The 16,298-nt window shown below is 38.1% G+C and overlaps 2 protein-coding genes and 2 non-coding genes across 4 annotated transcripts in view; all 4 read right to left on the bottom strand.

Moving 5' to 3' along the window:
- Positions 1 to 739: 739 nt before the first annotated feature.
- Positions 740 to 875, bottom strand: LOC113095293 (small nucleolar RNA SNORA17). The gene has a single exon (XR_003288297.1). It is a non-coding gene; the product is annotated as a small nucleolar RNA SNORA17 (small nucleolar RNA).
- A 295-nt stretch (positions 876 to 1,170) lies between these two features.
- On the bottom strand, positions 1,171 to 1,298 carry LOC113095294 (small nucleolar RNA SNORA17). The gene has a single exon (XR_003288298.1). It is a non-coding gene; the product is annotated as a small nucleolar RNA SNORA17 (small nucleolar RNA).
- Positions 1,299 to 4,768: 3,470 nt separating this feature from the next.
- LOC113095287 (28S ribosomal protein S2, mitochondrial-like) lies at positions 4,769 to 7,529 on the bottom strand. The gene is made up of 4 exons (XM_026260862.1): positions 7,450 to 7,529; positions 7,117 to 7,221; positions 6,350 to 6,479; positions 4,769 to 5,885 (listed from the first exon to the last, which is right to left on the bottom strand). Exons 1-4 carry the CDS (start codon positions 7,487 to 7,489, stop codon positions 5,351 to 5,353), a joined length of 810 nt encoding a protein of 269 aa, XP_026116647.1. The 5' UTR covers positions 7,490 to 7,529; the 3' UTR covers positions 4,769 to 5,350.
- Positions 7,530 to 9,546: 2,017 nt separating this feature from the next.
- The window catches only part of LOC113095281 (protein phosphatase 1 regulatory subunit 26-like), a 6,807-nt gene continuing 55 nt past the window's right edge, over positions 9,547 to 16,298 (bottom strand). The window contains exons 1-2 of the mRNA XM_026260856.1: positions 16,201 to 16,298; positions 9,547 to 13,900 (exon numbers count right to left, since the gene is read on the bottom strand). The exon at positions 16,201 to 16,298 is cut by the window's right edge and continues 55 nt beyond it. Of these exons, the coding sequence (XP_026116641.1) occupies positions 10,480 to 13,833 (3,354 nt within the window). The 5' untranslated portion in view covers positions 13,834 to 13,900; positions 16,201 to 16,298 and the 3' untranslated portion in view covers positions 9,547 to 10,479. The remainder of the gene's footprint in view (positions 13,901 to 16,200) is intronic.

The following is a 16,298-nucleotide window of genomic DNA, read 5'->3' as shown; positions in this document are numbered from 1 at the left end:
TGTAGCTTGTTAAAAAAAATAAAAAAATAAAGTATGCACTAATGTGGGTGATCTTGTTCAGCTGGTCTACTCCATCATGGCCCAAAAAGCAAGTGTAGATCAAGAACCACAGATACAGGTACGTAACACACACAAGATGTAAATGTTGCACTCAGCTGACTTTTTCCATATCGTTTGTCACATTTCTGAAATTAAAGCAAAATAAAGTACTAAGCAAACTAAGTAAAATTATGCAATTTGGTGCTGTTGCTGATATTTATATGGACAAAAAGTAGATTAAATTCTGAATGGTTGCAATGTAAATCAATTTATAATCTTTATACCCGACTACTTGCATTAAATGCATAGATATCTCAGTGTTCATATCTCCCAATAATGCCTCAGAAAGATATTTATGCTTAGTTTTATGATTAAACCGTGATGCAATAAAATAATTGAAAGATGAACAAACAAACATTCTTAAAAGGCCTGATGATTATTTTTGATACTTACATTTTAACATGAATTTTCTAAAAACTGATGTATGGATAATCAAGTGAACCTAAGCTGCTTCAGTCCAGTCAGTGTTCATCTTAAAATATTACTCTATGATAAATATAGCATATTCCAGCATTACAGTTGTGTAAAGCTTTATGGCAATGGGAAAGTTTTCTCTATTATTCAAACCATCTCTATTTGTCAGATCTTTCAGATCACGCTCAGTTCCCACGTCCCTGCTTGAAACAGGGTCTCATGCTGGTTTGTAGGGGCTGTCATTCATTCTTTGCACTGTGGAATTGTGGGTACAAAGTGTAGTTTCTAGTGCCCTGCTGCTCTTTGCTTCCTCATGACAGACACAGTACATTAATCTGCAATGCAACGCCTCGAGGAGCAACAAAGAGTGTGTGTATGTGAGTGTTACTTACTACTCCAGCTTGCTGCAGAGTCGACCTTTGACCTATGTGCAGAGTTGTACTGTTTTAAGACTCTAGGTCACAACCCATGTGAAGTGCAGCTCCATTTCATCTATTTCTTCTGCTGTCTTGAGTTCATGAGTCACACAGTTACAAAAACACGTTAGAATCTACAATACTCAAATACAAAGAAACATTTATGGGGAATAATTAAGTATTTGGCAAGGGTTTCACAGACAGACATGGGCACTAACACACACAGAGGTCTGGGTTGGGTTATATGGGCTCGCTCCAAGCCCCTGGTCCACCATACAGGACAGCAGGGTCAATCGCAAGCCAGTTTCTTTCTGCCCACCTTTAGCACAACAGTGGCATCACTGCCAGAGTTACGTCTCATGGGGCAAAACCAGAACACACAAACACACAAAAACGATGGCAGCTGAAGTGAAACGCCATGCTAGACTTCAATAAAAACATATTTTTCTGATTTGTATATAATTATTATGCAGTTTTATGATATTGAGAGATTGTTGAATACTTTAAGTAATAAAAATTGTATATATATATATACATATATATACATATATATATATATATATATATATATATATATATATATATATATATATATATATATATATCAGGGGCGGATCTAGAAAAATATTGATGGGGTGGCGAGAAGGGGGCAGGAATTTTTGAGGGGTGGCAACATATGGCAGACATATATATACTGAATTTAGTCAGAGTTATCACAGTTTGATGATAAATATATGTGCCCACTACAAAAGGACACAGGCTGCCATTTACAAACTTAATCTCATGCAAACAGTGTCTTGCATTTGAACAGTTTATATAAGGAATAAGTGACCATACCCCATAAGCACCACCACACTCACTAATGCATACAGTATGCATCAACATGTAATTAAGAGCATTATAAAAGGTTCAGTGTTATCAATATGTCAATTTATTATAAGAAACACAAGATTTTAACAGCCAATGACATTTCCAGCTGGGGAGACTCAACTGATTTTCTACTGTTTAGTGTTAATCATCATATAACTCAACCAGTCAAGAGCTACATTTTGCCTTAGATGTTATATGAATATGGTCCCTGAAGCATAGGTTTTATTAGCTGACAATAATAATAAATAAATAAGCATTATAGGCACAAATACAAATGTACTTTTAGAAATTGTTTTGGCAAGTTTAAATTAAAACTTCTATGAAAACTTGTGTGATATTCCTTTAAAATAACGTTTAAGTATATCTTTTTTAAGTATATTTTACTAAGCAATTTCTTGAGTTAGACCAAACTTTTTTTTTTTGGTGGGTTGTAACCAGAGTTTCTGTGTTTTTTAATTAACTATTATTATTAGCTATTATGCCTACTTGAAGTATAGCATACTCTACTGTGCGATAGTAGGCTACTATATTTCTTTTTGAATTTTTTTCTTTTCATAAAGACATTGCAGTTTCTGTCAGTCTGTGTATATGATACGAATGAATGACAATAGTTTTATCAAATGAAATGGTGAAATCCTCTCATAGCGCGCTGACGTGAACATGTGTAGCCTACATCATGTATCAATATAGTGAAAAGCTGAAAACATTTGAGTCGGTTTGGGGATCGCAAATCATTTGAATCAGTTCGGGAGTTCGGAGCGGGTTCGCGAATCATTTGAGTCAGTTATGGGGATCGCGAATCATTTGAGTCAGTTCGGGAGTTCGGAGCGGGTTCGCGGATCATTTGAATCAATTCGAGAGTTCGTAGCAAGGGGCAAGGAACTCGACCGGAAGTTGAAGTCGGGTGGGGGCTGCCATCTTTTAGCAGAACTTCACTTGCGTTAGCATTCCCATTGACTCCCATTCATTTTGGCGTCACTTTGACAGCGAATAACTTTACATCTGAGGCGTTTAAAGACTCTGTTTGTCCATTATTTATTTCTAAAGATACACGACAATGTATAAAGTGCTCCATTACCTTCTATGTTACATTATGGCCCCGTATAAACAGTTTTTGTAAAAAATAGGCTAACGATTGCGTCATAACCACTCGGCTCTCTGTCGCATTACCATACAGACAGGTGGAGAAGCTCGCAGGCAATTAACTTAATATGGCGTACTGGCGTTACATTTTAAAATACTATACAAAATAATTAATCAGAATACTTACTCCTGCTCACTCACGACAAAGAACTCCCCGCTCAAGCTCGCCGTCTCTGCAAGATTAACGATGGCAGTTTTCACGCACAGCCACTTAGAAGATTTACATCTGTCAGACAGGTTGCTGACGTCGTCAAGCTTCGTTTGAGTCTGCGCGTCAGAAACGGAAGTGCTAAAAAACGCTAAAACTGGGCTTCATTTGTCTCAATTGAGTTCCAGTGGGGTCGCTGTGTCCATTTCTTTTACTGTCTATGGTTCGTAGCGGGATTGCGAATGATTTGAATCATTTCGGAATTTCGGAGCGGGTTCGCGGATCATTTGAATCAATTCGAGAGTTCGGAGCGGGTTCGCGAATCATTTGAGTCAGTTCGGGAGTTCGGAGCGGGATCGCGAATCATTTGAATCAGTTTGGGAGTTCGTAGCGGGTTCGCGAATCATTTGAGTCAGTTCGGGAGCTCAAAGCGGGTTCGCGAATCATTTGAGTCAGTTTGGGGATCGCAAATCATTTGAATCAGTTCGGGAGTTCGGAGCGGGATCACGAAAGATTCGTGCTTGTAAATTTTCAAATATAAATATATAATCTCTGAATATATTTTTTAAGTGTAATTTACTCCTGTGACCAAAGCTGAATTTTCAGCATCATTACTCCAGTCTTCAGTGATCCTTCAGAAATCATTTACTTTTTTTATATACAAATTTAATGCACCCTTGCTGAATAAAAGTATTGATTTTGTTTTTTTAAATGTACTGACCCATTTTAATCTAAAAAAAAAAAGTATAAAATTGTGTACAATTTAGAAACTAAAGATAATTGCCAACTGTGTTTTAAATGTTTCTCACATATTTATGAGGATCTGTAGTGGAATTAAAGCATAATAATAGATTTATTTCCTCGGGTGAGGGCGGGGGTTCTTTTCATTTTTGTAATTTAGACCCCTAACTAGAGAGGGGTCAATGTCATAGACATACATATTAAGGCCTTATTACCAGTGCTTTCCAGCGAGTGACAGACAGTCAAGGTGCGCGCTTACGCCCCCTACTGACACGACCACGCTACTGCAGCCCGCGCTGCGTCAATTCAAAAGGCAGCATTCAGCGTTCCTGTGTGCAAGAATAAAAATAACCCACAGTACTTAAACACGACAGCTCCGTTGGATATTTTAAGATCTGAAGTGCAGATTTCAGGTTGTTTGCACAGCAGAGCAACGCTATGGCGTTAAACTACCGGCTGACGCGGTCGCGCGCAACACGTGGGCGGTTTCAGACAGTGTTAAGCTGAAGGTGACAGCGTTGTCTCTAAAAACTGCATAACAATCGACCATACCTTACTGTGATTATTGCATCGTCAATACTATTTTACACCACGCTATACGAAAAACTCTTAAGCATTACTAATATCATAATACACATGATATTATACATTACTAATAAAGATACTGTATATGTAATTGTATACATAATAAAATCGAATGCACCAAGTTGACACTGTTAAATCGAGATATATTAATGCATTATGTAGTTGTTGTTCTCACCTTCTTCGTAGAAAGAATACAGAACAAACCCAAGTCAAGAGGAGTGGCTAAATATATTTATAAAGTAGAACTATGGCAACCTGCTGGACCAGAAAAAGTGGATTTACAAAAGCCTCTGAAAGAAATTTGCAAACTTGACATTTATGTACATAAGCACCTAAAATAAAAACTGCATTATGGATTTGTATAACTTTATTGGGTACACATAACAAGAAATAAATGAAAATATACCCTGCCGTGCCTCACAATTGTGAGTTTATGTTTCACAATACTTTTATCTCAAGATTGTGAGAAAAAAAATCAGATTAGCAAGATATGCATAATTCTGAGAAGAAAAGTCTGATTTGTGAGATAAAAAGGAGTGATTACCTTTTTTTTTTTTTTTGAATGTCAAGATGGAAACTGAGAAATCAGAGAAAAAGATTGAGTTGCAGGATACAAACTCAGAAATGTGAGATTATAACCTTAGAATTTTATCTTTTTCTCACATTTCTGAGTTTATATCATACAAATCTAATAAAAGAAAAGAACAAACGGTCACAAATGTGAGATATAAAGTTGCAATTACCTTTTTTTATTCCAAGGTGAAAATGGCCTTCCATAGTTCTAGGATTGTCACGTGTTTCAAGATTTTAGATACTGAACTTTAATCACAATAATACATGTGAATTTTAACTGCAGTTTCTTTTGTTTAGTTACATATTTCCACTGAACTTTCTATGTGAGGACAACAGACACACAAACTCTCATTGACCTGCTTCATACTGAGGCTGAAATACCCTTAAGAAGCTCCATCTGCCTCCTCTTGTCCTTTGCTCTATTAATGGTCATTTTAAACAGCCGGCAGTACATCTCCATGGCCACAGGAGTATCATCGTTGCCTGGCACTGGGTATGCGATGAGGCTGGGGTTACAATTAGAGTCCACAATCCCGACTGTGGGAATATTCATTTTGGCTGCGTCTCGGATGCCGACGTGCTGCTGGAAGACGTTATTGAGCGTGGAAAAGAAAATGATGAGGTCCGGCAGCCGGACGCCGGGGCTGTACTGGATGGGAGCGTTGGTGAGCAGGCCGCCCTTCCAGTAGCGTGTGTGAGCGTATTCGCCGCACTCTCGCGCCGTCGTCTCTATCAGGTGACCGAACTGCCGCCTGCGGCTGACGAACAGGATGATGCCGCCACGGTACGCAACATGAGCCGTGAAGTTCAGCGCCTGCTGGAGGAGTTCTGCTGTCTGCTCCAGATCAATGATGTCTGTATCCAGACGAGAACCAAACAGATATGGCTCCATCAGCCTAGAGACAGAAACACACATTAGCATTCAGGAATATGCATGTAAATAAATGAGGTCATAAAAACTGATATTTATATATAGATATTTATATATATATATATATATATAGTTTTTATCACAGAAATAAATTACATTTTTAAACATATTCAAAAAGAAAATATGTATTTAAAACTGTAATAATATTTCACAATTTTATTGTATTTTTGATCAAATAAATGCAGCCTTGATGGGCAGAAGAAACTTCAATAAAAACATTTAAAATCATGTTTTTCAAACCATTACTCTCTCTCTCTCTCTCTATTTATAGATATACAAGTACAAAAGGTTCTTAATTATATGCATATACACACAGTTACAAATAAATTAAATAAAAAAAAGTATCATAATACGATTTTTATATTATTATAATTATTGATAATAATTACATAATTTCACACTGTGAGCACTTTAATGTCAATGACCCACCTATGCCGGCAGCCTTTCTTGTGTCCAAGATGGACCCGGGCTTCAAACAGGTCCTTCATAGTGAAGAGCTCAGACAAGTGGAAATAATCCGGCTGAGTGAGCGGGAAGTTCAGGATCTTCTCTGTGACAGCTTAACAGAAGCAAATATGAGCTATGAATGATTAGTATTATGTCACAATCTTATCATAAGGATCAAGTTTTTATATAGTGCACAGAAAAAAAAACACAAAACATATCAAGCACATATTGTATTTACATTAAAGTCTACATACCAAATTAAGAAGAATAATTCTATAAGCAAGCTGATTCTTTATGAAACACCTGTATTACTTTATGTGATAACAGTTAAACAACAAATGGTTATTAGACAATGATTGCTGACATATTATGACACGGATAAAGAGCTATCAAAATGTTTATATACCAGGGTTTTTAAAATCTTTTTGATGTCACAGATCCCAAATATTATTTATTTTCTAAATTAGGTTTTTATGTACTACAGAGTACTGTACTGTTTTATGTATTTATTATATTGTATATAGTTTATTTAAACAATATTTACATTTATTTTAAATATATTTTATATATATTTACCTATAATATACCTTTTCCTCTCATCATTTCACACGGATCCTCCAGAATCCAAGTTAAAATCCCTTTTACAGACCATAAACTGACACAAACTATATGTCTAGGTCGCTGGGTTTAATATATTCTGTATGAATGTGTCATAAGAATTTAATAATCATATCTCTGGACAAACTCACCGGTGTCTGGCGCTGATTTGACTGCAGCTGCTGCGGAGCTGAATGTTTGTCCGTGACACGAGAACACCGCAGAGAGCAACCGAGGGCCCCGGAGAACCTGCCTTACTGAAACCAATCACATGCAATTCATTTATTAAACGGTAACGTACATACATTTTTGTCCAAAGATGATTGCAAAACTGCTTAGAAAGTCAAAAAAACACGACTTCACGTGGAATGTTTTATGTCATTGCAAGACGTTATATTATGTTGTTGATTTGTATTATAATATGGTTTACATAATGAAATACACTGAATTAAATTAACATTAAATAAAAACACGTTTTATTTCACCTCCACTTAAGACGCCCGCTGCCATGTTTCCGCTACACATGAGTCTAAGGAAGAGTGAAGAGGATTGTGGGTAATAGAGTGCTTTAGACTGATAGAACCGTTGCATCACACAACTCACGAACTACAAGTACCACAATGACGCAGTTCTTTTAAACCAACCAAAACTTTATTGAATGAACCGGTGACAATGAGTAAATAACGCTCGATAAAATTAGTAATAGGAAAAGTAAAAAAATAAAAAATAAATAAAACGAATTCATTATTTTAAATATACTTCATATTATAATATTCTAATGAACACGTGAACCCCCTTTTCATTCTTTTTGCCAGTAGCTTCAGTTTATCTGTAATAAAACAAAACATTATGAACTAATGTTCCACTAATGCTTAACAACCAGAAATTATCTAAATACGTTTTATATACACATCTGTAACATAAGCCGTGTTTCTATACCAAGTAAGTGTGATTAAAGTGAGCAGAATTAGTATATTCACCTGATCAAACTAAACTGTAACCTTCGTTTGACTGTTTTGCTGCTCTACAACATACACACAAAATCAAAAACTTACTCATGAGTTATATATACATGTACAAAAAATCAGATCTATTACATCAGTGTGTGTGCAAGTAAATGCATGATTTTTTAATACATTCTTTTTATGTACCTCCAGCTGATTTTGAATTTGGAGACACCTGGTTTGGAATTTTAGACTCCTCTCATCCGTGTCCAGGGCGATATATAGACGTAACAACAACCCTGGGTCTATAGAGCTGGACAAAGACCTGGAGCAAACAAAAGACACAGATTTACACACACACACACACACACACACACACCCACACACACACAATCAGTTTATGTATCTGTGAGCTGCCGACCAATCTGACTGCTGATGTTATATACATGTATACATTTGGCAGACACATCTAAAACAACATAAAATATATTTCATTAGAATGTGTTCACTGAGTTTGCAAAAATATTTTTTTTACTTCTACAGCAAAAAAACCTAGAATTTTTTACATGCAAATCAAAAATCCAAATTTACAATAGAAACAAACTTTTTTAAACATAACAGGATAATAGAATGCAGTTTAAAAAACAACTGCTTATCATATTGACCTGATATATTAATTTAGACATCTGTTATAAAGGAAGCTACTTTACATTAAGAAACAACAGAGGAAGTGGTGTAAGAAAATTATTAGAAACATGTACAGGAATTCAGATGTTCATGCATGCATGTTTACACACACACACACACACACACACACACACACACACACACACACACACACACAGAGTGTAAGAACCATACAGCCTTGTGTCTCAAAGTCAGTTTTTATTATACATTTTCAGAGATACAGTTTGAGTTTTGTTTCTCTGTGCAGAGCAGGGGACTAAAAATTCCTTTTTTATTTTTTGCAAAATATTTATGAAAGCTGGCAATGCCCAGCATAGTCAGCACAAGTCTTTACTTCTCTTCAATAAACAAAAATAAATAACATTCTTTTCACATAGGAAAAACTTATATATAATAAGCAACAGAAACAGGAACCAAGAAACAGGTGCAAAGAGAGGGATGAGAGGGAGGGACTGGTGTGACTTGACAAATGCGATTTCATAAAGTATGCAAAAATGTGCAACAAGGGAAAGATGACTGAATTTTGAGACACTGAAATAAATGTTTCATCCTTGAAATATGCAGTCTGATATAAATCTTTGAATGTTGCAGTTGCACACAAAAAAAATTATAATAATAAAATAACCTGGTTATGACAAGGATATAAAGAATTCCCAAGTACATAAAATGTGTTAAGAGGGAACATCATGAAAAAAATATGTTTGTTGTAAATTGCATAAAGGATTCATTAACTGCTACTGGAGTTTTTCTGTAAAATTTTAATACAAAGTAAATGGATGTTTTTCAAACACAATCTTTATAAATACATAAAGGGTCTCATTTATGAAACAAGCAGAACAAATTTCTTGAAAAATTATTCATTAACTATTCTTGCTTAGACTGTCATGCTGAATAGAATGGAACAATTTACACAAAAAAGACTTTTCAATTCATTCTGCTTGTTTTGTTTTGACAAATGAGGCCCATCTCAGTCATTCACTGTTGAAGTGAGGAGACTTTCCTCAATTAGAAACCTCAGGAACATTACCGAAAAGTGACTCAGACCATCTTCTCAGAGGTCGAGGGTCTAAATGATGATGCTGAACCCTTAGTGAACGAGTAATAACTTAATATGCATTGATGCAAACAAAAGTGTTTTCATTCCCTTTACATTCTGCAGTTCTTCATACAATTAAGTACTTAAAGATGCAATTGTCATGGTTGTATTTAGCTTGTGGAATCTTTTTCAGAAAAAAAAAAAAACTATTTTAAATATTTTAACCTGGGAACTATTTAACATGTAAACTCGTAAACCTTCTTTTTTTAATTACAATTACATTTTGCAGTCTCAAATGACAATTTCTCAAAAAGCATAGTTTGTAAACCAGGATTCCATTCAAAAATGCAGCAGCTGCTGCAGAGAAAATACAACAAAAAAACAATAAAAAACAAAGTTTAATCTCTTTTCATGACATCATGTCTGCCTTTAAATATATTTATAAATGTACAAACATACAAAAAAAGGATGTGGTACACTCAGAGTCTTAAGTGACGTCCCTTGGAACCTAAATAACACGATACAAAAAGACAGGAACTCTGAAATGCAGGATGAGACGCTGCAGTCCGTCAGGCTAATGCTAAAATAAAACAACTGATGCTTATAGCCGAAGGAAAATTTCGGCTGTATGGTTGGGAATCTTGCAAAATACCTGCAAATCACAGTTTTGGATCCATAGATCCCCCCAAACCAAAATACCTGTCAATCTTTCTAATTAAAGACAAACTATTTTATGAAGAAGTCTTTCGTATCTTAGATGGAACAAGAGCATGGATACATACTGGGCTTTTGGAGACCATGTTCCCTCAACTGATGTGTGTGTGTTTGGAGAGAGGACAGGTAGGTACTCACTGATTAGGGGGCTGCTTCCTCCTGTCTTTTTTTTCCTGATCTTTCCTTTCCTCATCTGACTCTACATCTGTCTCATCAACACATTTCTTTTCCTCATCTTCCTGCTTTTTCTCTTCCTTGCTAACACTTCCTCCTTCCCTTTGTCTTTCTCCTAAACTTGCAGTGGACTCAACTGCCTCAATCTGGCTGACCTGCTGGTGGTTTGTCTTTGCTAAAGGTGTTGGGAAAGCATCCTGATCCAGTTGTAACTGGATTACACTGCCTTGCTGGTGGTCATGCGGTACAGGTGAGGGCTGGCACAGGTGCGAGGTGGCAGGGGATAAGTGTGGTCTATCTGAAAGGGGTCTGTCAATTTTCAGGCGGTTTTGCAAATAAAGTCTCTCTGTCCTGCCCCTATGGGGCGTCAATTTTGAGAGGTCACCAGTGGTGACAGCAGGGGACCTAATTTGAGGTTTTGAGATAGGTGAGGGACAAAGAGAACTAATTACTTCCTTCAAAGGTATCCTAGTAGCTGATCTACTCTGGTGGCTGATGGCAAGCTCATTACTGTCTGCCGAGGAAAGTTCCTTGACGTCGCTCATACTGCTGTTAACGGCTCTCATCAGGAATAGGTTCTGGTGTTGATGACCCGATGATCGGAGTATCTCTGAGCTCACAGAGGGCGTAGTGAAGGAGTTGGGTTTGATGGTATGACTTGTTGGAGTGTCCTTCCCTGTCTGGGAGCCGCCGCTCTTTGGAGTCGAAATCTCACATTTTTGACTTTTGGTCCTCTTAATACCCATAATGCAAGAGCTGCCTGGTGTCAGGACTGGTCCTTTGCTGAGTTCTGCAGGTGCATCCATGGATCTCCATATGTCTGTGGATTCTGCTTGCGTTTCACTTTTGTAGAGGCTACAAGAAGTTGATGCTGAAGCAGAAACTGGAGTTTCACTTACAATCGTTTGAGGTTCTGGTTTAAAATCAGACTCTGTAGGTGAGGTCAAGGAGTCTACGGCCCCCTCCTCTTGTTTGGTGTTTGCAGCAAGAGGTGCAGACTCCTTGGCTCGCTCAGCTAGAAATCTCCTGATCTCTTGCTCAATGCTATCATCGCTGTCTACAGAACTGTCATTGTCATCTGCATGCGGACTGGAAGGTATGTCCACATCTTGGGGCTTGGGAACCCCACCATTCCCAGTCACCTTGTCGGCTTGTGCATGGCTTTTAGATTTTCTGGTGTTCTGAATTTCTGATTTGCCTTTAACTGCTTTGCTTTTATCACCCTTGTCGTTTTTAGTCTGAACATTCAGTGTCTCTTTGCCCCCTTTCAAGATGCCAGACTTAACAAGCTTGGAAGGTGGGATGCTCTTCTGGTCTGTTAAAGGCTTTTGTTTTTTCACAGCATCCAAAGATGATTCTTCAGAAGGTCTGATGCTTTTTCTTGCCTTCATGTCTCTCACTTTCTTTTTGACTTTTTTCTTTGTCTTAAGCAAGTCTTTAATTGCAGCATCTAGATCCTCATCACTGTCCAGGGAGCTGCTTTTGTCACTGCTTTCGTTTCTCTCTGAGCCAATCCCAGTCTTTGGGCTGGACATACTGCAAGTGCAACTTTTGTCTTTGGGTGCACTACTATCTGCACCCTTATGAGGAGGGGAATTCATGGTGGCTGGACTACTTGAATGGGATGTGACAGTGGGAGTGGTTAAAAGCTCTGGTCTGGTGTAACTATGAATCAGAGGTGTCCCTGGAGGCTCCTCTTTAACATTCAAAACTAATTCAGCCTCTCTGGAAAGTTTGCTTTGTTCTTCTTTGAACTTGCGTTTTTTTGACAGGGAGAGCCTTACTGCTTTATTCGGTTGGGTTTCCTTCATCTTCAACTTTGGTTCTTTGCTTGCTGTGGGATCTCCTGAAGCTGGCGATGGTGCACCTGATGTTTTTGGAAGCTCTTTGTTCATCATTGCTTTATGTTCCAAAAACTTTCTTATCTCTTGTTCAATTCCGTCCTCACTGTCAACAGAGCTTTCATCACTTTTATCCGCAGATGGTGCAACAGTGAGGATTGTTGGCGTCTGAAGCACATTTCTGTTAGCAATGCTTAAGTTAGGCTCAAACACCTTGGGCATGACAGTTTTAGAGATGTCTAGAATGGCTTCAGCACACATCAGCTCAGCAGTGTTGACCGTGAGACTGGAATGGATCTGATGTTCAGTGTGGGCTGGTTTTGGGTTTAAAAGGGGTGGTGCACACCCTTTGACTTTAGAGCCCTGGGATGTACACTTGTTCAAAAAGTGGCTTACACCCAGTGGTGTAGGGAGATTAGACTTCTTGGTCATCAACTTCTTCTTGCTTTTCTTGGACAGTGCTTTGAATGACTGAGTGCTTATGCATTCGGGAGAAGTGATGGCTGATCTGCTACGTTGCGCAGGCACAAGTTGAGCAGGTTTGAGAGGATTTTTCTTTTTCTTCTGCTTGTGTTTTTCTTCCTGAAAGCGACGGATGGCTTCTTCAATACCTTCATCGCTACTCGATTCAGAGTCCTCCCTTTGTCGTGAAGATCTCAGCGCATCTCTTTCACCTTCCTGTTTTTCTTTTTTCTCCTGCTGGAATCTCTGAATCTCCTCTTCAATTCCATCATCACTGCTCGAATCAAGCCTTTCCTCTTCCTCTTTAATGACAAGACGAGGTGGAGATCTGTCCATCTCTGAAGACGACGAAGATCCTTTCTTAGATTTGGGAGGGGGAAGACTTTTTACAGGCAAAACTTTACTTGTGTCTGCTTTCTTGAAGGGATTTTCTTTGCTTAACTTTTTCTTGACTTTCTTTTTTAGGGGCTGTGTCCCACTCAAGGCTCTCTGTATATGATTGCTAGCAGTTAGCACCTTAGCATTACTGGAATGTGTGTGTTGTTTAGCAGCATCCGGGACAGTTGGTTCCCTCCGCTGAAGCTTGGGCGCTGGGGTCGAACTTGTGATTGGATCCCCTTTGCGCTTGTGGTCCACCTTCTCCTTCAAATACTCCTGAATGGCCTCCTCAATGCCTCTGTCCACAGAATCATCACTGTCCGAATCATCGCCAGTATCTGGTCTTGTGGTCTGTAACTTAGTGTCCGCCCCTGTTCGCCGGGATCTCGCAGACGTGTCCATGAGTCTCATTTGACCCTTTTCGGTCTGCCCGTTTTCGCTCATGTCCGAAGACTGGGTGCTGTGAAGGCTCTCTATAATCATCTGGATCTTCTGTGGGATGGGGGTGCTGCTAACAGAGACAAGGTCGCTGTCGGAAGCACTGTCATTGAAAAAGAGAGGCAGGCTGCAGCTCTTATTGGACCTCCATTCTGAGTGAATAGTCACCACCGGAGGAACTGTCTTCAGGAACATTCTAGAAGGTCAGAATGGAGGGGATGTAGGTGCATGGGAAAACTCCACCTGCGATCTTGTTTACATTCTAAAATTGAAGAAAGAGAATTCTTAATTACAATAACAACCTCAATAAAAATTAATTCTAAAGCAGTGTTTAGAATATCACATTTTAAATTGACAAGGTTTAATTTTTCAAAAAGTATTCATGGTAGGCAGGACCGGTGAGAGATGTAAAATTGTTACTTTAACCACACAGAAATTATCTACAGGGATGAAACAAGAATTTAGTGGATAAAGAAAAAATAAATGTCCATTTCACTAATAGATTATAATTTCGATTGCGATCAGGTTATTGAAAGTCAAATGACAGAACTAGTATCATCAGCAGATTCTCGTTTAATCTAATATGCATATTTGCTCAAAACTTTCACAGGAATGTTTGTTGTAACAACCTTGGGAATCGGATAGTGTATAAGCCCACATTTAAAATTTGTGAGTGTCAAACACATTCTATTATTGTTTTTTTTTTTTTTTTTTAATTAGTTAGCACATATTTGGGGGTAAATTATTTAAAAGACCAATTGAGAAAAAAAAAAACTGTGTTATTGACATTAAAGCAAACAGATGTTACAACGTTCCCAAGTCTCCCATATTATGGGCTCCTAAAGCCTGGTACAAAAATTATGGTTTGACTACTAAACCTCCGAGGCAAATGAGCAGGTCCGCGACTCAAATATAGGTCATGGCTGGGTCACAGAGAACAGAAAAAACAATGCTAAAAAAAAAAAAAAAAAAAAATTAACCATTTAATTCTGTAACTATTTTTTGACCACACTAAGTAATCAGTCACCTGGTATAATAAAAACTCCCTTAAAACATCAGAGAGTTTTGAAAAAAGATAAGTCAGCTTCGATTCATTTTCAAAAATGCATCCTCATCATCATCATCATCAGGCAAGGAGGATCTGGGGGCTATATTAAAAATTTTGGGCCATTCATAAACAACACAGGCCTACTAAATAGCATAAATCCCATGTTCTGTAAATTATTATTATATTATACACAATTATCATGGTATAGGCCTATTATAATAGTATTATTACCATTAATAGTCACACTTTCTGCAAAAGAGCGGTTAAGATAATTTGACACAGAGAGACCACTGCAGTCCGAGGTACGAGCCTCGAACGAATGACTCGTATGGACCGATTCTTTTAGTGAATCATTTGTGATTCGGAGCGTTTGCTGAATGAATCTGACTCACTGAACTGTGAATTATTACTTTCTTTACTTTCTAATTAGCCAAGAACTGCCAGTGTGTTAAATTGTACTTGGGGCTTAGTGTAGTTACTGACCAGTTGTTCATACGCCAACGTGTTCAAAAATATGAGTTTCGATTTAGTGGCGTTTTATATAAATTATTAAATTAAATTATATACGTGGATTTTAGTATTTAGTAGTTTTTTATCTGATACACAATTAGAAACAATTATTGGAATGATTATATTTATACACCTGAAAAATCCGTATAAACAAATAATTTTGCTTTGTTACGTTTGTTTAATGATATCATCACTTGAGAAGAATGAATATGAACTATAATTGTATTCATTTAAAATATTAATTCGCCGAAATACTAAAATAATCATTAATAGAACCGTTAACGAATCAGAATCGTTAAGAGGAATCAGAATGGCTATACTCATATCGAGTCCCATTGCTAATTTTAAGGCTGCGTGTAGGCTACATGAACCGAGACCCGAGCCGTAACCGAGGCCCCTCCGCCGCCTTCAACGCTTCATCTCCTCGGAGACAATAAACTCCCGTAAGTTAGGACAAAATAACTCTCTCCACTATGACGCCACAATGAAACTCCCGCAAAAATGGAGACATTGTATCTCCTTTGCACTCCAATGCGAGAAAGTAGTGTTTTTTTGTGTGCTTTTGCAATCCGCCATCAGAGCTCCGTCTCACCAGCGCACCGGGCTGTCCCTGCCCAAAGCTCGCGGCTCTGCCTGCACTCGCGAGCGGGGAGTGGAGCTAAGAGACACCGTAGAGGAACCCGCGTCTTCCGCCTGCCGGCCACGGTGTCTCCGGCCGTGTTTACACTGGTTTAGTGTCAAAAGAGACCGCTCTGGTAAAGTTCGGTGGTCGTGCGTTTATATGCGACATTTAATAAAACAGCATCCTAAAATGTAGCAAGAAAAGGTAAGGAGCAAAGCTGAAGTTCGCCATGAGATATAAGCGCTTAGATGCTCGCGGGGCCTCTTTACTTCTCGCCGGTTCATTTTGTAAAACCCTCTTTGTATTGTGTCCCTCTAACGAAAAACATCACAGAAGTGAGACCCCGCTGCATGCACGAGACAGATAAAGGGATGAGGCTCACCTTACGACTGATGAACTGCTGTTGTGTTTATCTTCCAGTGTAATCCGGCTTTTGCAATTCTTAATACATTTTTTGGAGAGTCCACACACGGGAGCGGA

The sequence above is a fragment of the Carassius auratus genome, unplaced genomic scaffold, assembly GCF_003368295.1.
Source record: "Carassius auratus strain Wakin unplaced genomic scaffold, ASM336829v1 scaf_tig00215652, whole genome shotgun sequence".
Taxonomy (NCBI): Eukaryota; Metazoa; Chordata; class Actinopteri; order Cypriniformes; family Cyprinidae; genus Carassius; species Carassius auratus.
Note: the sequence above shows the minus strand (reverse complement) of the source record. Positions and strands in the feature narration are given on the sequence as shown.

Coding starts and splice junctions, on each gene's coding strand:
- LOC113095287 (XM_026260862.1), bottom strand. CDS start 7,489: ATGTGTAGCGGAAACATGGCAGCGGGCGTCTTAAGTGGAG. Junction 7,222..7,449: donor AGCGGGCGTCTTAAGTGGAG/GTGAAATAAAAC, acceptor GATTGGTTTCAG/TAAGGCAGGTTCTCCGGGGC. Junction 6,480..7,116: donor CAAATCAGCGCCAGACACCG/GTGAGTTTGTCC, acceptor GCTTCTGTTAAG/CTGTCACAGAGAAGATCCTG.